Source organism: Hypanus sabinus, chromosome 14 (genome assembly GCF_030144855.1).
Source record: "Hypanus sabinus isolate sHypSab1 chromosome 14, sHypSab1.hap1, whole genome shotgun sequence".
Classification (NCBI taxonomy): domain Eukaryota; kingdom Metazoa; phylum Chordata; class Chondrichthyes; order Myliobatiformes; family Dasyatidae; genus Hypanus; species Hypanus sabinus.
This window is the reverse complement of record NC_082719.1, coordinates 71,909,212-71,936,678: the sequence shown is the minus strand read 5'-3', so window position 1 is coordinate 71,936,678 and position 27,467 is coordinate 71,909,212. Positions and strand designations below refer to the sequence as shown.

General features: G+C 37.7%; 1 protein-coding gene across 1 annotated transcript in view; it reads right to left on the bottom strand.

The window, feature by feature from the left end:
- Nucleotides 1-1,363: 1,363 nt before the first annotated feature.
- LOC132404871 (molybdopterin synthase catalytic subunit) overlaps nt 1,364-27,467 on the bottom strand; it is a 43,350-nt gene continuing 17,246 nt past the window's right edge. Inside the window, exons 2-4 of the mRNA XM_059989433.1 lie at nt 18,026-18,179; nt 10,505-10,628; nt 1,364-5,085 (exon numbers count right to left, since the gene is read on the bottom strand). Of these exons, the coding sequence (XP_059845416.1) occupies nt 5,011-5,085; nt 10,505-10,628; nt 18,026-18,179 (353 nt within the window). The 3' untranslated portion in view covers nt 1,364-5,010. The remainder of the gene's footprint in view (nt 5,086-10,504; nt 10,629-18,025; nt 18,180-27,467) is intronic.

Genomic DNA, 27,467 nt, shown 5'->3' with positions numbered 1-27,467 from the left:
CTGACATTCCCTGTTGTGGTGCATTCCCGAAGAATTTCTATGGTAGATGACTATAACTGCTTTCTGCAAAAACACTGAACTCAGCAAAATGTCCCTCAGCAGTTGCCATGCCAACCTCTGTAGACTTCTGCACCTAGAATCAACTTTATGAGAAACAAATACAACTGCAGATGCTAGAACCCGAAACAAAACCAGAAATGCTGGAAGAACTCAGTCTACATCTGTAGAAAGAAAAACCAGTTAATGTTTCAGATCAATGGCCCATCCACAGAACAGTGTATGGTTGTACTCTGGAACTCAGAAATTCCTCCTCCTGGTAATATCTCCTCCCCTCTTGACATAGCAAGTGGAACGCTAAACTACATTACCTCTATTCACACTCAGCTTTCCTTGCCCCTCCCCATATGCCTAACTAAAGGTAATTCTTTTATTATCGCTAATGTTAAGTGAAGTGAGATTCTGTCTGCTGAATGACAGAGTGACGGAAAGACCGAGTGTTAACTGGAGCACAAACTCAACTGCAGTAACAGAAAATGCAAGACACTTGCATCAAACTTCCACAATACCATTATATTGTTGACCCATAATCTTTTGATTTTCTCCCCCAAAGAAATACAATGAGATCTGATACAATTATGAGAATCAATAGGACTTCAGTTTAATGATTTTGAGAGTGCAACACTCCTTCCCTCAACGCAACTGAAGCACAGCGGGCAATTTTACAGAAATTTATTTCATAGCATTTAGCAAGCCTGGCTTTATTTTTTTTTAAATAGAAAATCCTAGTCTTAGATTTCCCAGTAAGCTGATACTGTTTCTCCCCTTCCGTCTCACAAAATGCCCTTCATGTAATAGAAATGTCAATTAAAGTAAATCTACAACTGGCCAGTATGCCTTTGGATTGTGGGAAGAAACTGGAGCACCCAGGGATTACTCAAGTATTCCACAGGACATACTCACTGCTTAGAAAGGAATGCAGGATTAAACTGTGAACCCTGACACCCCGAACTGTACAACATTGCGCTCACCGCTATACTACCATGGCTCCTAGTACTGAATTGTATGGAAATGCTTAGGTAGCTTCCTGCATCCCTTAGTTAGGATGCCTACAAATTGCCGAACTGACTTGAACTTTAACTCATATGTGCCATATGTGATGTACACATATTGCCATATGTGATGTACAGGGACAGCAAAAACAGGAGTTTGAAAGTTCAGGTAGATTAAGTAACTGACTATAGATCTACCTACTCCCACTTTCTACTCCACACCAACCTCAATGTCCCATCATCTTGCTCAAAACTGATCACAACTATTTATTTATTCAACACAAGTATGCAGTGTACAAATAATAAACAGAATGTGTGGTTATTCATGATTTTATTGCTACCTTTAATCAGTAGTGAACAAATGGTTTTTGCAAAATTCAAAGGCAGAAATTATAAATTCTGCATAATATTCTGCTGAGAGTTATTCAGTCTTGACAAATGTTCCAACTCTACTATTGCAGGTTATCATTTCTGTTATATTGGTCAAGCTATTAAAAACTTACTACTTCTAGTAAGGCAATGTATGATTAAATTGCTACCACTAGAGGTCAGAATTTATCTATTTTACAGCAATGGCAAAGTAACAGAGGTTATTATTGTCTAGTAAAAGACTTATTTAACACTTTCCAGATGAATAAAGCCAAATCTCTACTGAAAATCTTGATTTGCAGTTTGCTGTTAAATTCTGATTCTTCAGGAAATTGTTTTATATTACAGTCATAACATGTCACTCTCTGTGTCTGTAACATTGGTACAATGAACTTCAATTGACTGTCATAAATGTTAAGTGCAATCATAAATCCTTACCATTCAGAGACAGGAGGTGAATTTTTATCTTTGGATAACTCAATTGATTGAGACTAATAAGTGATCCATTCATAGTTTATCAAGGTTAACTATATTATGAGATTAGAAACAGTAATCTTATTTCAAATTATTAATGATGATGTCCAGATGTAGCAAGGATAGTGAGGAAATGAGAATTTAGTGACAACGTAGAACTTTTACATTGTTAAAAAAAATGCTGGAAATATTAAAGGTTCACAAAACCTCATGCCCTGGATTGCAAGGTTCTTTTAAAAAAAGCAGCTCCAAAAACTGATTACATTAATAATGATTTTTCAGGACTGCCAGCGATTTAACTAGTAAACTGAATTTTGCTGTTCATGAACTGAGAGGGAGGAAAAAAATAGAGATCTATAGGTGAGTTAGCAAGATGTCAAAATCCATTTTGAAAGTTTTGATAAAATGGCTCTAAAATCACAAACATGATCAAGCTAAATCAGAATGGCATGACCAATATAATAATTTTTATGGAAATCTAATTATTAGGGTGACTAAGAGAGAAGTTATAGAATTAATATTCCTGAATTTCAAGAGACTTTTCAAAATTTACCTTATAACAGGTTTGCTACATACAGGTTCACTGACTTCGATATAAAATACCAGAATCTGCAGAAGTTTAATTCAAGAGCCAAGAACATCTATATTCTTCCTCTTGCAGAATCTTCCACCAAAGTAACGGCATAGTGAAACCTCAAGGAAATGCCCACTGTATTCCGCTTACCTGCCTCAGCAGGATTTTTCAATTGAAACAGGAATTCGACTGGGAACTCGAAGGCATTATTTAAATGAGCCTTTTCCTACAAAATCAGGCCCACAGCAGGTTCTGGCAAATCTAAAACATCTTCAAAAAGGCAGTCTGCAAGCAATTCCAGATCTGTTTGAAATAAATTCTGATTTCAACCTTAGTATACTACTCGTTCATTCATCTAATATTTTAGTTCTCTATATGCTAGTCAAATTGTTGCCCATTCACAAAATTTTCAAAAAGGTTAAGTTTCTGCGCAATTGCCACAGAACTCTTATTCCAACAATAGTATTCTACTGGGCTGAATTTTCATTGAGTTTTGCAAGATGGCTACCATTACACATCTCAAATGCACTTTTTATTACAGCTCAATAATGTACAACAAATTACTTTAAGTTTTGCAGTCAAACATCATTTAGTCAAGAAAATGTTTCTTGTGGGCAGTTGCATTCAATCAAGATTTAATGTAAAACAGTATTAATGTAAAGGACTCAAAGATATAAAGGGATATTGATCAGTTACAGATATGGGCAGAGAAGTGGCAATTAAGAGGTGTTGTACTTTGTTAGGTCAAATTAAGTGGAAAGTTTAAAATTAATGGTAGGCCCCTTATAACATTGAGGTACATAGTTCCCTGAAAGTGGTTACACAAGTGAATAGGTGGTTTAAAAATAAGGAATATGCCATGCTTGCCTTCATTGGTAGGATTGGTAAGTAGAAAGTCATTTTTCAGCTATACAAAACATGTCAGACCAGTCTTGGAGTAATGTGTGCAGTTCCGGTCACTTCATTTTAGGAAGGATGTGGAGCTTGCGGAAAAGCTGCACAGGTGGTTTAACAGGGTCCTGCCTGGATTAGAGAGTATGAACTACAAGGAAAGACTGGAAAAACCTGGGTCATTCTGCCTTGAATGTTGGAACCTGATAAGAGATTTCTTAAATTATGAGAGGTATAGATAGGTTAGATAGTTTGAATCTTTCCCCACGGGTAGAAAAACACCAGAGGACATGTTTTTAAGGTTAGAGGGTTAAGTATTAAGGCAACATGAGGGGCAAGTTTTTTTTTAAAGCAGAGTGTTCAGTGACTGGAATAGGTTACCAGGGGCAGTAGTGGAAGCAGGCAGCTTGATAGAGTTTAACAGGCTTTTAGATGGCACAAGAGTATGAAGAGAATGGAAGGATATAGATGATACAAAGCAGGACGGTTAGGATAAATTTGCATCAAGACCATCAGAGCACCAAGGGCTAAATCACTTATCCAGTGCTGTATTGTTTTATGTTCTAATGTAATTGTAATTCTTAATATGAATTCAGGACCATACATTCAACTGCCAAAGCAACATTCACTTTTACAACTATGAAGAACCACCCAAGCAAATAAGGCAACAGCTTTGACATTAAAATTGATATTGCATTCTCTTCAATCTAATTCAATGGTCAAAATTAAGTTGAAGAGTAACATTAAACACAAGAGGTTCTGCACATGCTGGAAACCCTGACCAATACAAACAAAATGTTGGACGAACCCAGTAAGTTAGACAGCATGTATGGCGGGAAAGAAACAGTCCACTTCCCATTCTCATACTGACACATCTAACCATGGCCTCCTTTATGCCATGATGAGCCCAAACTCAGGCTAAGGAGCAAAACCTCATATTCTGTCTGGGTAGTCTCCAACCTAATGGCTTCCCTCTTTGTCATTTGCTCTTTTCCATTCCCCAATCTGGTTACTCTCATACCTGTTTGCTTCTTCTCACCTGCCATCACCTCCATGGTCCACTGACCTCTCCTATTAGATTCTTTATACTTCAGACCTTTACCTCTTCCACCCGTCACCTCTCATCTCTTCACATCATCACCCCTGCCCCATCCACCCACCTTCCCCCTCACCTGCTCTCAATTAACACATGCCAGTTTGTACTCTGCCTCCTCCCCTTTCTTCTTCTGGCTTCTGATCCTTCTCTTTCCAGTCCTGTTGGAGGGTCTCGGCCTAAATCGTCAACTGCTTATTCCCTCCGGAAATGCTGTCTGACTTGTTGAATTCCTCCAGCTTCTTGGGTGTGGGTTGCTAAAGAACAAGAGCGCTGCATGTGTTTGTTCGTTAACATGAATTAACATAAATGCTGGTGATCAGTATGAAATTAGGCGGCATTGACAAGTTTCGGATCAAGAAGTTATCCACATGGAAATTTAACATATTTTTCATATAATTCTATACAAAAGTATATGCATCATAGTCAGTATTTACACAAAAATGTATAGTGCAAAAGTAAATCATCAGTTTCAATTAAGGCATGATTACATAATTCATAATACTAGATTCTTTGACAACAGAGAATGATACTTCCATCAAGACTGCACTGAGATCTAGTTACTTTTGGTTATTTTTTGCCCACTGGCACTCCTTATTTTCCTTCCAGGTATATTCTTCATTATCATAGATCTCCTAATTTTAAAAAAATTAAATAAATTAGAACATATGAAACATACTTAAAGATAATATATGGATAAATAAATTAGAATTTTGAAAACTAAAACTTGAAAGACTAAAACAAATTCATTAATTTATTAATCAGTTAATCCTCCTAATGGTGGAGGTGGTGAGTGTTTCTCCAGTCAATGGAGTATAGTACAGAAAGGATATTGTCCATCCATCACAGCTCTCTGAGTTCAATTAGTGTCTCAGCACTGGGGACTTTGGCCAAGCAGAGGACACTGACATCCTTTTTGTTATGCTGCCAGTAGATTTGGAGGATTTTCCTAAACAATGCTGATGGTTCTCTCCAGCATTTGACTTACCTGTTATAAGTAGTCCATGCATTGTTTTAAATTATTTGCTGATGATCTATGAATGTCACAGAAATTTATTATCAATCCATAATTACTCCAAAGCTATGGCAGTAGCTAAGAGTCAACACACCTGTGGTCTGTGGATATGTAGAAGCCATAAACCACAGATTCTAATAGTTTTGTGATTACCATTTTGAGATCAGATTTCTTTTCAAATTCCATATTTAATAAATTACTTAAATACCCAGGGATGCATGGTAATATTCAAGCCCGTGTCCCAAAAGTCCAGAAGTCTGACTGCTGATACAGTAATTTAATCAATATGCTACCACATATACTGAAGTGTGAAAATGACTGTTGTTCGTAGACCATAAATCTAATGTTAGGTTTGAGGTTTTCATCTTGAGCAACACTTTTCTGTAAAGGGCCCAAGACTGTCTGGCTGCCTGGAGGCAAAAGTATCCTTCACTGACATTGCCCCCATGAATTAATCCATGTTTAATCTATGTTTTCTAATTTTATGATACTTCATCTGTGGGATTGCAAAGAACTTGTAGGTTAGTAGAAGATCTCTAACTTACGGATATTTAATTTTCGCATACATTTCCAAGGTCAGTGCTGACATTGAACTCATTCCTAGCATGCAGAGGTGCAAGCATCACCTTTACCCTGAAGTGTAATGACCAAGTTCAAATGAGGTGGTACGCAGTAGCATAATGGTTAGCATGGCAACGCTTTACAGCAGCAGTGATTGGGGTTCAATTCCTGATGCTGTCTGTAAGAAGTTTGGACGTTCTTCCCATGACCACATGGGTTGCCTCCTACATTCCAGGGACATGTGGGTATTAATTCATAAGCATGCTATCTTGTTGCTGGAAGCATTGAGACACTTACAGGCTACCATCTGCGCAACCTCGGACTGTGCTGGTCATGGACGCAAGTGATGCATTTCACTGTATGCTTTGATGTACCTGTGACAAATAATAAAGCTAATCTAATCTAAGTTCAGATGATCTTGGTTCAGCAGTGAGGAACAAAGACTGAACAGCACCCCACTCCCATCTATTATGTAAATTTGTGTTGTAGTGCTGCTACAAAACAACAAATTCCACATCATATGTTAGTGATCATAAATCTGATCCGACTCCACTGGAAAGCTTTAAGAGGGAATGGTTCAAAATTCAAGTTAGGAAGAATAAGAGAAGGACTGGAGCATTACTCAAACCAGTTGGCATTTGGTCCATGTGAACACGAATCACAGATCATTCTACATCACCCATAGAATGGCATTCAAACCAGGAATTATTATTTTTTTAATAGTCTATAATGTTCGGGCATTGCAGTCAATATTGCTCCTTGTAACTTTTAATAGATGGAATTCAAATTTCAATTTAGGAAGAAGCTTTTCAGCCAGTGGGAGGGTTGGCTGAGGCAGGTCTTAGTAATGGTTCCTCCTGTGACAAGGTCCCACAATTACATTTCTCACTCTCCTTGATGATGGTCACAATTGTAGGTTATCCGGCATGTTGACCTCTTCTTCAAAAGTCAAGAATTTGAATTGCATTTAGCTTTTAGTTAGGAATAAATGGTATGGACCACAGGGACCAGTTTGAAATAAAAGGCTTACAAACGCTGTTGAAGTAGTAGCCTTCACCCTGTACAGTCAGCCATCAAAGCTATGGATGCCTCTCTGTTGTGTACAGGCATATGCATATGAATATATCAGGATTGGGATTAATTCTGAGTTTAGGAAGATTTTAAGAATCCCTTCTTTCTGATGTCTGTTATTCATATCAATTGTGATGAAATGACCTATTCATGAAAACAGCATGTGTTTTCTGTGTATTGCATATGTGAATTAAAAATTTACCATAATCATACCTAAATAATTAAGATCTGGCCAACAGTTGGATTTATCTGAGCAACACTGGATGGAAGTCCTTCCATGGTAACACATTTTGCTCGAGGAGCCATAGATATCTATTACTGTATCCCTTTAACACTTAAATTAGGGTAACTAGATAGACATCCACTACAGTAAACAGAATTTTGAGAGTACCAATGTATAACCTTAAAATAAACCTACAGCATTCCCTGACCTGTGAAGCACTTGACAAATTAAAGAAATACTCTTGATGTTATCTAATTCTTTAATTTGTTTAGAGATTTTATCTAATTCCAATTGTTTATTTCTTCAGTTTAGCTATATACGAAATAATTTGACCGCGTAGATAAGCTTTTAATTTATCCCAAATTACTAACTTAAAGACGCTTCCTATATGATTAAAGAGAAAAAACTCTTCTGTCTGAGCTTCGATAAACTCAACAAATTCTGAACTTTGTAATAAATGTTGTGGAAAATGTCAAACTGGTCTGGTAGAAACAACATCTTTCAATTCAAATATTAAGTTTAAAGGAGCGTGATCAGAAATAGCAATCGCATCATACTCACATTTCTGAACGATGAATAAAAGTTGAGGGTCAACTATAGTCAATTCTCGAAAATTTATCATGAACATGTGAAAAAAAGGAGTATTCTCTATCACTAGGGTGCATATGCCTCCAGACCTCAATTAAACTGTAATCAATTAAAAAGGAATTAATAAGTGATGCAGAGCGATTAGGAAGTTGATATTTGGATGATGACTTATCCATTAAAGGATTTAGTCAAGTATTAAGATCACCACCCATTAACAACATGTATTCATTTAAATCAGGTAATAGAGCAAAAGGAGTTTTAAAAATGAAGGATCATCAACATTTGGTCCATAAATATTAACCAAAACCATTTTCCTATTACAAATTATTCCTTTAACAATCAAAAATTTACCATTAATATCAGCTATAATATCCTCCTGATTAAAAGGATTATTAGAATCAATAAAAATAGAAACACCTCTAGTTTTACTCTGGGAATTTGCATGAAACTGAGGACCCTTCCAAAATTAAAAAAAAATCGATTTTTATCAGATAACCTGATATGTGTCATTCATGATCTATGAATATCCTTACCCGACGCATCCGATGACGAATCTGAAGCTTGACTGATTTATAATGGCCTGATTGTCTCGTGGTGTAAAGAGTGATGAGATTGGAAGATTTGATGGTTACTGAAGTCTTTACCTTAAAATACATTTTTATCTCTGAAAAAGACTGGTTTGGATGGCTTCAATTTCTGAAGACATAGAGGGAGAACTGATGAAGACCGTAATAAGTTCGAACCATTTAGAATTTTTTTTTTTTGCAGCATTTAAATGAATTGGTTTTTTTTTGTATTGTATGCTTTTGTAAAGATTTTTTAAGTAATTATTTGGATTTCTTTGTGTTTCAAAGATAGATTGGACAATTGAAAGATGGTGATTGTTTTTCTTCTGTGCAAATATTTCCAGAATTGTTTTGGATGTGTGTTTTTCTTTCCTTATCTAATATTATGAAGGTTACTTTCAATTGAAGGTCATTTTGTTTTACAAGAAAAACACTTTCCTTCCAAGTTAATTATATTGAGATACATGAGATTTATGTTCGGGAGAGGGAGACAGAGATTTTTTTTTTTCTCTTTTTTTTTACTTAGGTAGGCGGAGTTTGTACCTGTACTGCATCTATGCTTTTCTTGGGGCTTGCGTCGATTGATATCGACTTGCTTCTGGGCTTTGTAGTTTGGGTGGGATTTTTTTTCTTTTTTTTTCCCCATTATAGAATCCCGAAGCATATGTCAATTATTTTTATTGTTGTTCATCTCCACCATTTTCGACTACCTTATCCTGGCATGTGTCTAACTATTGTTTTTAGATACAAAGTTCCACGATAACAGCTAAACAGCTAAATGTTTTAACTTGGAATGTTCGCGGTTGGAATCATCCTATGAAGTATATGAAAACATTTAAAGTTATTAACCGATTCCAGCCTGATATAATCTTTGCTGAAGAGACGCATATCAGAAATACTCAAACATTTGCAGAAATATCTCTGTAATAATGACAAGCTATGTTAATTCTGTATCAATATGGTGTAAAGCCCCAACTTAACATAAGCATTACTGATAATATTAAGTGTATTCTGGTTAAATGGGACACATCGGGACTAGTACATTTTGGCCCAATTAAGTGGCAGCCCCAATCAGCCGACGTTTCATGGAAATAGTTTAAAAGATATATAAAAAGACAAATTACCATTTAAGTGAGTTTAAAGTATACATTTAAATGAAATACAGAACAAATCAGAACACTACCAATACAGTACTATAACACTGCTTTAGTTCCAATAACTATCTTCTGAGGAATTCATCCTGAGTACACTGCCAAGTTCTTCTGAATGACTGTAAATAAACAAACTTAGCAGAGACATCTAATTCAGATAATATACTGTATTCATAGAATGCTTTTAACAATTGCATCCTCCAAATCTTCATTTTCAAGATAATTCAAGATAATTGCCAATAGCTTCAAATTCTCTGTAGTTCGTAACTTCTGAAGCAGTGAAATTGCTTCATTTTCACTCCTGGCGATTTCTGGCATCTCAAAGTCTGAACGCTTGAAACCGCAGTGAGCAAAACAGCTCTCAACTGCCTTATTGGTTATTTCTGGCCAACTATCAGTGACAAAAATTGCAACTGACACTAGCTAGAAATAGCAACGGGCTCCAGTCCCAATTATGCAGTACCATGTCCCAAATAAACAAAGTAATCCCAGCTATTTTCTCAATTAGACTTGTTCTTTAAGAGTGGTCCAAAATATGCAGCTGCCCCAATTAACCAGTATCCACTGTATCATATGCTAAAGGTAGACCTTGCCTTTTGTATCTTTTCTTCATAATCCTTTCAATTAGGACCCTTGAACCAGCATAAACAGGATGATCTTTTCTCAACTTTATAGGTGGTTATTGAAGTTGAGAATAAATGTGACCATGCAATTAATGTTAGTCTTAGAGCCAAAAAAAAAGAAAAAGTGAATGAAGAATGAAGTTTAGAAGAAAAATAGAAAATAACTAGATAAGGAACATTTTCAGACAATTCCGTTTTGCTCCTTTTATACAAGTATCTGATTTGAATTTCATCGCCCTAATGTCAAAGCTCATACCTTCTTCCATATTGGTACCGTGGCTTTCAAAGTATCAATGCAATATTTCACTGCTTCAAAGGACTCATTTCTATGTGGACTGGAGATGGCAATGATCACACTTGCTTCAGTCACATTAACTAATCTGCAGAATTAAATGACACAAAATGGAATCTAAAGCATTTAAAAACAAGAACAATCATCATTTATAAAATAGATATACAAGGGTTAAATTATATTAATCCAATAAGTCCCTGTAACTGTTTAAAAAGCACCAAAAATCTGGAGAAGTCATGTGGTCATACTTACATTTTCATTAAAGTAATAATTTCCTGGTATCTGCTGCCTGCAAATCTGATTTTTCGTGTAGCAATTGATTATTCTGACTGTAAGTTAATCTGGGGCTCCAAGGGTAGTCACAGCTGAAGGGTGGTAATGGGGACAAGCTCCCACTACTAAACAAATGCTCTTCATGTCGTGCGTCTCAAACAGCCTCTGACAACCAAGTCAACTCCTGGCCTTCACGTGTGGCAGAGTTCTTATGCCCGGCGGAGCTGTTCTCACCAACAGGAGAAGGGGCAAAGGTGGACCACTGGCACCTTAAAACCAGTTGCTCTGGGCAGATGGGGCTCGTTAACCACGGATGGTAGCTCATCTAGGAGAGGGAGAACTCCGATTTCAAACCTCCGCTGCCTTGCAGCTCTATACCCACTTACGGGAAAGGCTTTGGGAGTAAACCCTGAGGAAAAATCTGGAGTCGGAGTCCCGAAGGCGGCTGACTGCTGTACCCAGCACCGGCACGGCAACTCCTGCGACGCTGCTGGCACCAAACTGTACCGACTTTTGTCATTGCTCTGGTCCTGTTATTAGCATGGAGAGGGGGGTCCCACTGCATGGGCAACAGACGGATCTCCAAACCAACTCTGCCCTGGCTTATGCCCTGGAGAGGCCACTCCCAGTGACTACCAGAGGCGCAGTACCCATGGCCGACTACGACCGACGGAGGCCACCAGAAATTAATCTGGATTGATACAAGCATAAATTTTAAAAAAGCAAAAATTTGTGGGAAGTCATATGATTGGAAAGTTTTTAAAAACCAACAGAAGGCAACTAAAAAAAACACAAAGACAGAAAAGATGAAATATGAAGGTCACCACGCATTCATGCCCCATCTGCCAGAAAAAACGGAATCTCCCAGTGGCCACCCATTTTAATTGCACTTCCTATTTGCATTCTGATATGTCAACCCACGGCATCCTCTACTGTCAAGATAAGGCCACACTCAGGTGGGAGGAACAACATCTTATATTCCGTATGGGTAGTCCCAACCTGATGGCATGAACAGCGAATTCTCAAACTTCCAGTAATGCCCTTTCTACCTCTCCTTCACCATTCCCCATCCACTTTTCTCTCTCTCTCTCACCTTGCCTGCCCATCACCTCCCTCTGGTGCTCCTCCCCCCTTTTTTTTCTTCCATGGCCTTCTGTCTTCTCCTTTCAGACTCCTACTTCTCCAGCCCTGTATCCCTTTCACCAATCAACTTCCAAGCTCTTCACTTCATTGCTCCCCCTCCCAGTTTCACCTATCAGCTTGTGTTTCTCTCTCCCATCCCCCCACCTATTAAATCAACTGCTCATCTTTCTTTCTCCAGTTCTGCTAAAGGGTCTTAGCCTGAAATGTCAGCTGTAGTTTTTTCCATAGATGCTACCTGGCCTGCTGAGTTCCTCCAGCATTTTGTATGTATTGCTCAGATTCCCAGCATCTGCAGACCTTCTGATGTTTTTAAATTAACATTTTATCAACTTTTTCTTTTTTCACTGGCTATTTATTAGTACATCATCCATGTGAAATATTAACTAATTTGTCCCTATCTAAGGAATTTCTCTTCTCTTATCAATGAAAGAGATTTTTCAAAAGCACCATCTTTATTCTTTTGTCTTAGCATTAATTGCCCTCCTAGCATCTTTTCTCAGCTCTTTAGTTAGGTTGCTTAGTATTTGTATCTCCTATCTTCTTCCCGTATCCTCTCATGCCCTAACCAATCAAGAATCTATCAACTTCTGCCTTAAATATAAATACAGACCTGGTGTTCACAGCTATCTGTGCAAAGAATTCCACAGATTCACCACTCTCTGCCTAAAGAAATTTCTCCTCATTTCTGTTCTAAAAGGATATTCCTCTTTTTGAGGCTGTGCCCTCTGGTCTTGGACTCTCCCACCACAGGAAACATCCTTTCACCATTCAATAGGTTTCAATGAGGTTTCCCCTCATTCTTCTAAATTCTAGAGAATACAGGCCCAGAGCCATCAAATGCAAGCCAATCAATCCTGGAATCATTTTCGTGGAACTCCTTTGAACCCTTTACAGTTTCAGCACATCCTTTCTAAGATAAGGGGCCCTAACCTACTCACAATACTCCAAGTGAGGCCTCACCAGTGCTTTATAAAGTTTCAACATTACATCCTTGCTTTTAAATTCCAGTCCTCTTGAAATGTATGCTAACGTTGCATTTGCATTCTTCATCACAGACCCAACCTGCAAATTAACCTTTAGAGAATCCTGCACAAGGACTCCCAAGTTCCTTTGTGCCTCAGTTTTTTTTTTGTATTTTCTCTCCACATAGAAAATAGTCAACCCTTTCATTTCTTCTACCAAAGTGCCTTATCGTACAGTTCTCGACATTGTATTCCATCTGCCATTTCTTTGCCCATTCTCCTAATCTAAGTCCTTCTATAGCCTCTCTACTTCAGCAAAACAACCTGCCCCTCCACCTATTTTCATATCATCTGCAAACTGTCCAACAAAGCCATCAATTCCATCATCTGAATCACTAACATATAACATAAAATGAATCAGTCCCAACACATAACCCTGCAGAACACCACTAGTCACTGGCAGCCAGCCAAAAAAGGCTCCCTTTATTCCCACTCTTTGCCTCCTGCCAATCAGCCATGGCCTTATCTATGTCAGAATCTTTCCTGCAATACCATGGGCCTGTAACTTGTTAAGCAGCCTCATGTTTGGCAACTTGTCAAAGGCCTTCTGAAAATCCAAGTACAAACATCAATCGACTCCCCTTTGTCTATCCTGCTTGTTACTTCAAAGAACTCCAATAGATTTGTCAGGCAATATTTTCCCTTGAGGAAACCATGCTGATTACAGCCTATTTTATCACTTGCCTCCAAGAAACCTGAGACCTCATCCTTCATAATCAGCTCCAACAACTTCCCAACCAATGAGGTCAGACAAATTGGCCTATAGCTTCTGCCTCTCTCCCTTCTTGAAGACTGGAGTGACATTTGCAAATTTCCAGTCTTCTGGAACCATTCCAGAATCTAGTGATTCTTGAAAGGTCATTACTAATGGCTCCACAATCCCATCACCCACCTCTTTAAAGATTCTGTGACGTACACCATCTGATCCAGGTGACCTTCAGACCTTTTCTCTAATTATGGTAACTTCACATACTTCATGTCCCGACACCTGGAACTTCCACCATACTGCTAGTATTTTTGACAGTGAAGAATGACGCAAAACTATTATTCACTTCAAGCAACACACACAAAATGCTGGTGGAACTCAGCAGGCCAGGCAGCATCTATAGGAAGAAGTACAGTCGGCGTTTCGGGCTGAGACCCTTCATCAGGACTAACTGAAAGAAGAGATGGTAAGAGATTTGAAAGTGGGAGGGGGAGGCGGAAATCCGAAATGATAGGAGAAGACAGGAGGGGGAGGGATGAAGATAAGAGCTGGAAAGTTGATTGGCAAAAGGGATGCAGAGCTGGAGAAGGGAGAGGATCATGGGACAGGAGGCCAAGGGAGAAAGAAAGGGGAAGGGGAACACCAGAGGGAGATGGAGAGCAGGGAAGGAGTTAATGTGAGAGGGACAGAGAGAAAAAGGGAAAAAATAAGAAATAAGGAGGGGGGAGGGGGGAGGGGAGGGAAAGAGAGAGAGAGAGAATGGGGTAAAAAGGGGAGGAGAAGCATTAATGGAAGTTAGAGAAATCAATGTTCATGCCATCAGATTGGAGACTACCAAGATGGAATATCAGGCGTTGTTCCTCCAACCTGAGTGTGACTTCATCTTGACAGTAGAGGAGGCCATGGATAGACATATCAGAATGGAAATGGGATGTGGAATTAAAATGTGTGGCCACTGGGAGATCCTGCTTTCTCTGGTGGACAGAGTGTAGGTGTTCAGCGAAACGGTCTCCCAGTCTGCGTCGGGTCTCATCAATATATAGAAGGCCGCACCGGGAGCACTGGATGCAGTATACCACACCAGCCAACTCACAGGTGAAGTGTCGCCTCACCTGAAAAGACTGTCTGGGGTCCTGAATGGTGGTGAGGGAGTAAGTGCAAGGGCAGGTGTAGCACTTGTTCTGCTTACAAGGATATGTGCTGGGAGGGAGATCGGTGGGACGGGATTGGGGGGGGTGCCGAATGGACAAGGGAGTCATGTAGGAAGCGATCCCTGTGGAAAGGAGAAAGGGGGGGGGAGGGAAAGATGTGCTTGGTAGTGGGATCCTGTTGGAGGTGGCGGAAGCTACAGGGAATTATATGCTGGACACGGAGGCTGGTGGGGCGGTAGGTGAGGACAAGGGGAACCCTATCCCTAATGGGGTGGCGGGAGGATGGGGTGAGAGCAGATGTGCGGGTAATGGGAGAGATGTGTTTGAGAGCAGAGTTGATGGTGGAGGAAGGGAAGCCCCTTTCTTTAAAAAACGAAGACATCTCCTTCGTCCTGAAATGAAAAGCCTCATCCTGAGAGCAGATGCAGCGGAGACTGAGGAATTACGAGAAAGGGATAGCATTTTTGCAAGAGACAGGGTAGGAAGAGAACAGTCCAGGTAGCTGTGAGAGTCTGTAGGCTCATAGTAGACATCAGTAGATAAACCATCTCCAGAGATGGAGACAGAAAGATCAAGAAAGGGGAGGGTGGTATTGGAAATGGACCAGGTAAATTTGAGGGCAGGGTGGAAGTTGGAGATAAAATTAATGAAGTCAACGTGTTTGCGAATTATTCAGTTCATCTGCTATTTCATTGTCCCCCATTACTACCTCTCCAGCATTGTTTTCCAGCAGTCTGATATCCACTCTCATCTCTTTTAAACTTTATATATCTGAGGAAACTTTTGATATCCTCTTTAATATTATTGGCTAGCTTACTTTCGTATTCCATCTTTACCTTCTTAATGACTTTTTTAGTTGTTTTTTTAAAAACTTCCCAATCCTCTAACTTCCTACTAATATTTGCTTTATTATATGCCCTCTTTCTGGCTTTTACGTTGGCTTTGACTTCTCTTGCTAGCCATGGTTGTGTCGTCTTTCCTTTACAATATTTCTTCCTCTTTGGGATATATATATCATGTGCCTTGTGAATTGCTACCAGAAATTTCAGCCATTGATGCTCTGCTGCCATCTCAGACAGTGTTCTTTTCCAATCAATTCTGGCCAACTCCTCTCTCATGCCTCTATAATCCCCTTTACTCCGCTATAATACTGATACAACTGACTTCAGCTTCTCCAATTAAACTTAGTATGGTCAACTTGTAGAGAGAATGAAAAGGAAAATAAGACTCAAAAAGAGAATTTGTGAAGAGAAAGGCAGATAAAATAAATGAGAATGTTTAGACATCCTCAAGCATTTAAGTAAGAAGGGAGGGTGAGGAAGGGTGAGTTTAATTAAGGATCAGTTGTGATCTATGCTCTGAGATGGACTATATAACTGGAATACCTAGAATTTTCTGTAAGTCTTTGCTGAGGAAGAAGATGCTGCCAAATAATGAATGATATGAATATTGAAAGTGGTTAGATACAAGACTGGCAGGCTATGCTTCCAGTACGTAAATGTCACTTGGTCTGAATCAAGTTCATGTTCATTTGCTAGAAAAAGTGGAGATAAACACTGAAATAAGCTTCAAATAATCCCTCAAGACTTAAAAAAGGCAAATATGATACACTTGTTCAGTAACAGGAGAAAGATATGACAGTGACAACAAGCTAATTTAACCTTGGGAAGGAAGCTCTTAAGAACAGCATAGGAAAACAGATCATAGGATTTTGGAGGAGTTTCCATTAGCATGGAATTTTTAAAGGTGACTCATGTTTAAAGAAACCTAATTAAATATTTTTATGAGCTGACAGATAAGGTTAATGAAGGGACTATAGCAGAAGTTGTTAATATGGATTTTCAAAAGGCATTTAGCGAAGTCCCACATGAAAGGCTGGTTTACAAATTTAGTGCCCATGGATTAAAAGCTTCAGGAACAGCACAGATGCAGGAATGATTTGGCAGAAAGCAGACAGACATGGTAATCACTGTTGTTCAGACTGAAGGCTGGTAAACAGCAGCGCTTGCCAGGGTCAGATATCCAGAGCCAGATATGCAAACATCAAAGTCATAAATACAAGGAAAGAAAAAAGACACTACTTTTCTTTATTTATTTGAATGAATTGGATGGATATGGGTATGCAAGGTAAAACTTCAATTTGGCAGATGACTGATAATGTAGAGGTATGAAGGAAAATTATAGAAGACTGCAAGAGGATATCTATTGGCAGATGAAATTTAGCATAAACAGCATAAGTGATAATACTTTAGTAAAAAATGATAAAGACAATATAGACTAAAGGGGTTTGGATTACTTCTGCACTGGTCTAAAAGTGAGCAGGATCTCATAAGAGAGAAGTAGTAAAATTGGATTTATCACTTTCATTAACAGAGAATATAAATGTAAGGAAAATATTATAACTTTTAAAAATCAGTGGTTTTGTCACAGATGAGATAAAAAGCAAGCAAAGAAACAAAGAATAACAGAAGATGAAAGCCACTAATAATTGACTAAAAATTCCAAACCATGATATATTTTAATTTAAATACAATGAAATAAACTACACCTCCACAAGATGCACCTGGGTTACTGATACTAAACAGCTTAACATGATTTCACACTCCATTGGTTTAACATTGGCATTATCCAAAAAACTGAATGAAATATAAATCACGTAACATAACATGAAACCATTTCCAAGTGAAGAAGATGGAAACATTTCTTTTTCTCCAGGGAGACTCATTTGTCTGGTGTCAGGTCAAGTCCTCGTGTCAGATTCAAGCTACATCTACTTCAATTGCAATGCAAAAAACGGAGCCCAAGTTGAACTTCATTGAACTCAATACTTCACCTAAACAATTAGATTTTAATATGAGCGTGAATGGTCATCACTAAAAAAACTTATCAGATTGAACTTTGCTAATAGATTAAGGATTGCTATTTTGCTATTGAAATTTAGACATTCAGTTGCACAAATTATTGCGTATTTGAGGCTAAATTCAATTATTAAATGTTTATGTATCAAATAATAAACTTGTATGCACTAAAATATGAAATAACTAAATCTCATGTTTTCTTTGAATAATACAACTTTAATGCAATTCTGCATTATGTTATGTATGAACAGCACAAAGTATGACAGAAAAGGATAATCCTTGCATTTTGACTATTCTCTTCCCAAACAACATTTTCAGTAGCAGTAACTTACCCAAGTCTGTGATAAACACTGATGTGCTGAATTTCTGGCCACTGGTTTCTAATAGTTCTGCAGATTTTTTTTATTTCAGATTCAGCCATTGGAATATAAGCTTCATATTCAAGTCGGACAACTTTCCTTCCTTCAAAATGGTTTCTGGTTGTACCTAATAAATGAAATGTATTAGGTATTCGTTCAGTTAAAGAACTATAAAATTATTTACTAAACTGTTCTGAGCACCTCAGACCATCTCCTTGCACATTAGACTATAGAACTTCCCTTCCCAATTGCTATAGTAGAACATTTTAAGGATGTTTCCTTCTGAAGAGCCACCTCTGCAACTTTTAACTATGTTTCTCTTCTCCTCAAATTCACTGCCCAAGCCAAAAGCATAATCAATTTTTGGCTCCCAACCTGATAACTTTAATTCTTTTTTAACATCCTCTTTGGTTTGACCACATGATTGTACTAATTTTATCATTTACCCCATAGTACTCAATATTTCCTTCATTCATTATCTTCAGCTTGATCTCAAAAATGACAATTTTGCATATGCAATAACACCTATTGCTTGGAGCTAAGAACCCTGACTAGCCAAAAAAAATTGTTACAGAAACAGCAATGAAGAATCCTTCTAGAGACAACGGACTTTCATTGCTGCCCAAAACACCAGTGGGGTAACAGGCAGTAAGTAACAGCAGCTGATATCAGATGTTTCAAAAAAGATTTATTTGATATTCTAAATCTACAGAAAAATAAACAGCTGCAAAACAACTGGAGCAAAGTTGTTTGCCAATTTTCTCTGTGAATCATTGCTATAAAAATACAGGTTCATTACAGTGCTGAATGTTCTCTAAATCTCAAATGAAGTTGGTTTATTTCAACTAACTAGCTTTCAAATTTGTTTACTATATTGTACTTCAAAGACAATGCAGGACTATCAAAGCTATAATAAATTTGTTGCCCAACCCCATAAAATGTTATTAAAATAACGAATAACTTAACATTTAAATTTCAATAATGATAAAATATATGAGTCAATGCAGAAGTTGAAGACTTCTCCCTCTTTCGTAGAAATTAGGAAGAATTCCACTGAAAAATAAGCAAATACTTGCTGATAGGTAAAGACATAAAAATGATAAAATAGTTTTTAAACTGCTTGCTGGAGCTGTTAAGATAAAGTTAATCAAGCACCTGAGCTAAAGAAAGCAACATTAAAGTCACTTCCTATTCTTAATTTGAATTCCATCAGGAGTACCACAATACATTTCAAAATAATGGTGATAAAAGTTCATTTACAAAATATTTTCAATGCAAGGAGCGTTCTTTAAACAGAACTAATAACTTAAAAATTGCAGCACATCAGCTAGTGTGGTATGGTGACAGGATTATGATATAAATCATATTCAGGTTATGATAGAGATCATTGTTCATTAATATTAAACTGACATTGCTATGGCAACTGTTTTGTAATCAGGGCAAACGCTGGAGAAAGATGGACCAAAGTAATTCTGATTGGCTGCATTCTTGTCAGTTTAATTCTTTAAATTTAATCCTACTACTTATTTTTTCTGCAGGTTCTGCAAGGAAACATGATTCATGGTTAAAAGTTAAACTCCATGTAACTTCACAAATATATACTTATTCTGTTCTGCACCATCTTCATCTTAATTCTAAAAACGATTTCAGCAAAGTTGTTAACATTGCCTATTAATTGATTGCTTCAACATATACCAACAGAACTAACATTTTTTATAGTATCAATGCTGCAAAAAAAGCAAGAGGGGTGTTTCTACTGATCAATGTTGTCACGTTCAATTGGTTCTTTAGAAGCAATGCAATCTGGTTACAAGCAGCAAGTTATCCAATATTCATAATAAAATATTCATAACCAGTAACTGCTCACAATTTGCTACATCACATTGTTCTGTAATGCATTCCAGTGACAAGATTTTAAAACAACGCTGAGATTAATATTTTGTGCACTATCTTCATGTTGGAAAACAATTGTAAAGGTAAGAATAATCATTCAATGCATTTTAAAGACAGCAGCTATCTTTTTATAGAATAAGATTTTTTTGGTTTCACAAATTCTCAAAGCAATTGTCATGCGTTACTTCAACAATAAGGAAATTTTAATGACAGCCATTTATTTGTTGTGAAGCATCAAAGCAGAAATGTAAATTCAATTATATTGACTGTAGGAACTATGAACACAAAGTAACAAATAAAATTAACATCTTTAAATACACATTCAAGTTATTGCAAGTGGAAAAAGTACAAAAACCACCTATTCCTGGTGTGAACTTAGAAATAGATCTTCCTGACAATAGTTTAGACTATCTTGAATATATTGCATCAGAATTGCTTTCACTTGAGAATGAACTGTGGAAGACTCTGGCACTACAACATATATTGCCAGTATATACTGTCAGTATTGCCAGTATCTTACTGTCTTAAAAAGCTAATGAAATACAGGATTCTTGCAATCAATACATTGTTGGTGTTTGTACAATAATATTAGGGAATAAAATCCATGTTTCTGATCTAATAACACATTTAGGTCAAGATCATTGTGTGATAGTATTTCTATGTTATTGTTCTTGTTCTTAATGGTAATGGTGGCAAGTTGTAGAAGCACTGTTGAAGCAAGCATGGTGAATTGCTGGAATGCACAATGTAAATAAAACAGTTTCCTTAGTACTGAATATTGCTATGGTTTTCTGCACTCGCTTGCATTGAATCAGATTTTTGTAATTGTTACATTTCTTTTATCTATATACAGTATTTATATATTCAAAAACCCTTCAAGTCAGGAGATATATCCCTCATAGAAGCAATGGAAGTTAAGATTCCAACCTACCCCATTCAGTCCTATGCATTTACACATTTATTTTACATGCAAGAAAGCAGCCAATTTATTGAGCCTTACTCAATTTATTCCCTTTGCCATAGCTTTTCCCTTTATTTAAGTTAGACAACCTTACTATTTATTTAAGTTAGACAACCTTATGGAAGTTACTAGAGTTATCAAAGGAAAGAATGGCTGAAAATTTGGAAAATTTTGTGCCATTCAGAGAGTAATCTTGGATTTGTAAAGAGTTCAGGTCTGACTAATACATTTAAATTCCCTTGAGGACAGAATCGTCTCAGTAGATTACAATGATGTGAGATTTATACAAATCCAACAATACAGGATCCGCAATAATAACATTGTAACACTGTGTCACTGGGAATTAGTAATAGCGTACCATACGTATGGCTTGGATAAAAAGAGTGGTAGATCTAAAATTGCAGATGTGAGGTATAGTACATTTTAAAGTCAGAACATAAAGTTAATTGGGGCTTGGGACTGACTAAATGAACAAAACCACAAGAGTTCAACATGTGAAATGGTAAGCTTTGTAAAAATAAAACTGTGATTTCTGAATACCTGTAATACATAAAGACTACAAGCCAAAAAGGTTTAGCAAAACATAAACACAACCCTCTGGAAGTAGGACATCAGCATTTCACCAACCAAGGCTTTCTTGCTACATAGATAAAACCTGTAATATGCTTCAACATTTGTGATAACATCTACTTTCACACATTTAAGAACTATTTCAATGAATACTTAAGAGGCATGTATAGAAGACTACAGGTTGAATGCTAGAAAAAAGAATTAATTTAGATACTTGATGGCCATATAGATACAGCATACAGTAGTAGGATTAAGGGCCTGGTTCTGTGTTGTGTGAATCAAAACAATATTTCCCTGCATTTCAATACTAAATTATTTTTGGATAAAGCTGCAAACAGGAAGTACAATGCACGGACTACAATTTGCTGGGAAATCCCACAATCTGACACAAACCAGCACGTTCTACCTCCCATAAGCATCACAAATTTTAGAATTACAACCTGAAAACATGCTGGCTATTTACTACCGGTAATATCCTGGCCACACACCAATGTCAGAGTCCTCAGTAATCTAGTGATGGAATACAAACTTCTGACATTTCCTAGTAGTCAAACTCAACATTTTGCCAGCTGAACCTGTACCATCTAAGACTCAGCATGGGTATTAACAAATATACTGATCAGAATTATGAATGAGAAAGTGAAAAACAATTTACACCATTTTGAAATAATTCAATATACTTAATTTCAATTAAAAGTTGTTTTCAGCTACTTGTTATCTAAATATTACACTTTTTTAAAAATGTTAACGATGAAGGGTCTCAGGCCGTAGCATTGACTATTTATTCCCCTCCAGAGATGATCCCTGACTTGCTGAGTTACTCCAGCATTTTGTGTGTTACTCAAGATTTTTACTATCTGAATAATGTCTTGTGTAAATGATCCTTTAAATGTTATAAAATTAGTTATTTTTAAATATATAATTGTTTAATATTTCTAATATACAGAAGCTTTCTAAGTCATTGACAATGCTTATGAAAGTGGTGCTTTATCAAACTATAAAACGTAACAGCAGAATTACACCAATCAGCCCATCAAATCAGCTCCACCATTTGATCATGGCTGATTTATTTTCCCTCTCCTTGCCTTCTCCCCAGAACTTTTGATACCTTTGCAAATCAAGAACCTATCAACTTTCTCTTAAAATATATCCAATTACTTGGCCCCCACAGCCATCTGGGTAATGAATTCCAATGATTCATCACTGTCTGGCTAAATAAATTCCTGTTTATCTGTTGTGTATTTAATATTTCAGTATTATCAATATTGTAAATACATTATTTGATTGTACACAGAGCAAACTGAACAGTACTTTGAAGCTAATGAAATATCCAGTTTTTGCTGAGTGTACTAAGTGGAAGATCATATAGTTTGCTTAGAAGTTTAACGGCTTCAACCAAAGCAGCCAAAATTAGCTTTGCTGGTATTCTGAAAGCAACGTAGGTATACCTAGAACAGAAACCACTGTTGATTGCAGAACACTTCAGAGTTCAAAAGCAGGATCAAAAGGAAAGGAAGTTCATTTCAGCATACATGGCTGAATTGAGGAAATTGTCCAAACATTGCCAGTTCATTGCCTAATAATGCACTGAGAGATTGTTTAGTTTGTGGAATCTTACAAGAAAGCATTCCAAAAAAAACGGCTGTTAACTGAAGCAGAACTCATATTTAAAAGAGCAGTTGAAACTGCTGTATCAATGGAAACAGCAAATATGCCATTGAGTTGCAGTCAGGAATGAAAGGGAGATTGAACAAACTTGCAACGTTTAAACAGAAACCTGCCTGGCTGAACACATACTGTTACCATTGTGGCAGTGGCTCACAGACATTAGACAATGCAGATTTTAAGACAAAACTTGCAAAAAATGTAACAAAGTAGGGCACATACAAAAAGAACGTTGGGCATTCAAAATAAATGGACTGCACAGGAAAGAGAAAAAGATTTTAAAAAGTCAAGTTGCAGTTTAAAAAAGAGCACTGTTCTGCATGTTGTTGATAAGAAATCTAATAATGATGAGAGTGAAACATGACTGGATAGCCTTGAGATTTAGAATGATAAAACTAATAAGACCGGCTGGTGGCACAATGGCATCAGCGCCGGACTCCAGAGCAAAGGCTCCCGACTTCGAATCTAAGTTCCCAAGCATGTTTTCCATCTGTGCCGGGTTGAGCATCGAGCTAGCTACTCAGCCTCGTAAAAACAAAGGGTTTAATCAGTAACGTTCATATCATGGCCTGGTTAATCCGAAAGGAGACCAATCCTGACACCATGCACCAAACAAGAATGGCCAACTGGTGTGACACGCAAAAAAAAACAGGTGAATGGCAAAATAATTACAATGGAATTGGACACAGGCTCATTCAGTCGTTCCACAAAATAGACATGATCAACCTATCAAATATACCAAACTGAAGCCTGTAGATATTCAACTAAAAACTTATACTGGGGAAAAGACAACTCCTGTGGAAATGACATTCACAGCAGTGAAATAAACAACCAATAAGACACATTGGGCTGATAAGTTGTTAAAAAAGGAGGACCAGCATTGTAGAGATGTGATTGATTGAGACAAGTGCAAATTGATTGGAGATCCATCCACCATTTGCCATCCGTGCAATAGAGTCAACTGAAAGTAAATTAAGAAAGGTCTTGGATGATGTCACAGCAGTGCTCAAGGATGACATTGAAAATCTCAAGCACATCAAGGGTAAAATATCCTAAAAGAAATGCCTCACCTAAGTTTTACAAAGCCTGCTCGGTTTCTTGTACCTCTATGATAAAGTAGTCAGTGAGCTAGATTGGATGGAAGTCAAGAAATTCTTTCCAAGGTTGTGTATAAACCATGGGCAATGCCAGTGGCCCCAGTAGCCAAGAGGAATGGGTCTGCCAGGATCTGTGGTGATCTTAAGGTCACAATCAACCCACTACTGAAAGGAGATCAAGCACTCGCTATACAGCATATCTTTGCAAACTTTTCCAGAGGGTAACACTTCAGCAAAGTGGATTTAGCAGAATCCTACCAACAGATGGAGAAGGAAGAAGAGCCTAAAGTGTTTCTCACTATAAACACCCACAAAGGGCTTTTATATAGTAGGCCTATTTTTGGAGTAGCATCTGGACCTACACCCAGGCAGAAAGCTATGGACCAGTTGCTACAAGGCTGCCAAGGCACTCATTGTTACCTGGAAGACATCATTGTTCAAAGGTTCAAAGGTTCAATTTAATGTCAGAGAAATGTATACAATATACATCCTGTAACCAGTAAGGATAACAAGAAACATCTCTAAAATCACATGACAGTGTTAAAAAGATTAGAAGATCCTGATGCAACAAGTGCAAATTCATTAAACAATTACTGTGGTCACATCAGTGTCACACAAGATAACACAAGTTTGCTTTGAAAATTCAAACTATGGTGGATGCCTCAAGGCCAAAGGACTTGTCACAGTTGTGGTCTTTTTAAAAATTTATCAATTACTATAACAGGTTCCTGCCAAGCCTGGCTACGATGCTCCAGCCCTTGAACTTACTACTACAAATTGTGAAGAAATGGTGATGGACAAAGCATTGTGAGGTAGCTTTTCAAAATACAAAGGAATTGGTGACATCAGATACTATACTCACATATTATAATGCACACCCTCATGAAGCCTGCATGTGATGCCTCAGCTTATGGAACAGTGCAGTATGTCACAGGTTATGAATGATGGAAGTGAACACCCATAGCCCCATCACACTTCTTTACTGCTGCAGAGAAATATTACACACAGATCGACAGAAAGGCTTTGAGTCTGCTTTGGGGTGTAAAACATTTCAACCAATACATATATGGAAGAGTGTTTACCCTCATTGTTGATCATCAACCACCAGTGCCCATTTTTAACCAACAGATGGATGTTCCACTAACAGCGTAAACACAAATGGAGAAATGGGTTTTGTTTCTTGGAGGACACAATTACAAGATTGAATTCAAAAACACAACTAATCATGGAAATGATGATTGATTGTCCCGTTTACCCTGGAAAAGGAAATAACTGAAAAATTTACAAAAAAGGACACTCCTCTTGTTGTATTCTCCCTAATGCAAATGAAAATCCAAAGAGATAATCCAAAGAGAAACCAGAATAGACTGCACACTATCTCAGGTCTACAGAGTCACCCAAAGTGGCTGGAATGTGTAGCAGAAATTCCAGGACCCCAATTTTTTTTTTACTATGCAAGGATGAACTTGCCCTTGACAGAGGTTGCTTTGTGTGGGGATTGAGAGTTGCTCTACCATCCAAGCTGAAAGCTAAAGTGCTGGAGGAGCTACATGCCCATCAAGTAGGTGTGCTCAAAATGAAAGCACTGGCTTGAAGCTTTGTCTGGTGGCGTAGAATACATTAGCAGATCTAGCTGCTCGCCATGCACTGTTCAGGATGCCAACACATCCATAAGATGCCAAAAGCAGTGCCTCTCCATTCCTGGGAATGTCATGCACTGCCCTGACAAAGGATTCATGTGGATTTTGCTGGACCATTCATGGGCACAAATTTCTTGGTAGTACAGTACTGGATGCAGCTACAAAAACTGTCCACTACGGCCTCGCACAGTGTTGATGTGTTGAGAAGCCTTTTCTCAAGGTCTAGTGTTCCAGGACACTTACCCAGTGACATTGGACCACAGATTGTTGCAGAACAGTTTCAATCATTCCTGAAAATGAATAGAATAAGACATATTACACCTGCACCGTTCTACCCAACTACAAATGGCTTGGCAGAATGGTTTGCTCAGAGTCTCAGAATGCAATATAAACAGAACGCACTGCATTAACACTGGAACAGAAGCTCACCAATTTCATCCTCGCATGTCACAATCCAGCACACTCCACAACCAACATCTCACCAGCTGTGCTGTTCCTGGCTCGACCCTTGTGCTCACACTTTAATCTCTTCAAGAGTATGCAGGACAAGCAACTGAGACAAATTGAGGGCTCCTTAAACAAGGAGGTTCCATGTTTCACTCCTGGACAAGCAGTCCTAGAGAGGGACTACAGAGGTGATCCAAAACTGGCTACTTGGAAAGCAGAGTCAATTGTTAGAGAAGAAAGGTATTCAGAGCTGTCAGAACCCCGTCCTGCAGTCCCAGAATCACCCACGACAATCACCACAGAGGAGACCCCAGAACCTGAGATTGCTTCACAGCCACAAGTCTTTCCTGCCAAGCAGTGACCTCTTATCAGAAAAGTCATTATCCTATAAGAGTTAGAAATCCTCTATAGCGAGTAAATCTTTAGGCTTGATTGGAACAATTTAAAATTCACTCGGCTACGGATGTCAATATCGTAGTTGTGTTATATTGTTGTGGATTTAATATTTCAGTAACATTTGAATAATATTTTAAGTATATTGTTTGATTAAGCATTCTTTGTTGGTTTAAACAATTCATTACAAGTTATATGTAAAAGTACTTGAATGGCATATGTCATTTCACTACCACATCATAAAGTGCACCTCGCTAAAGTAAAAATGAAGCATTTACATATTCATCCCATTCTCCCCATACTTTTCTTTTGATCATTTTTATGTTTTCAAATTACAAAATTCAACAACATCCTTCTATTCTGAGGCTGTGCACTCTGATGTTAGATTCTCCAACTGATGGAAACATCCTCTCCCCATCTACTCTATTCTAGGCCTCTCAATATTTGCAACACACACAAAGAGCTGGAGGAACTCAGCAGGCCAGGCAGCTTCTATGTAAAAGAGTTGTCAACGTTTAGGGCCGAGACCCTTCAGCAGGTCAACATTTGGTAGGTTTCCATAAGATATCCACTCATTCTTCTAAAATTTAGTGAGTATTGTCCCAGAGCCATGAAATACTCCTTACACATTTTACAGGATATTAGTTTCTTTTCCCAAGGCAGGGCTTATTCTCATTCCTTGTCCTTCAGCAGATGCCCCTTAAGTCAGGTATTTTCTGCAGTGAGTTTGAATGAATAGTTTTAAACAG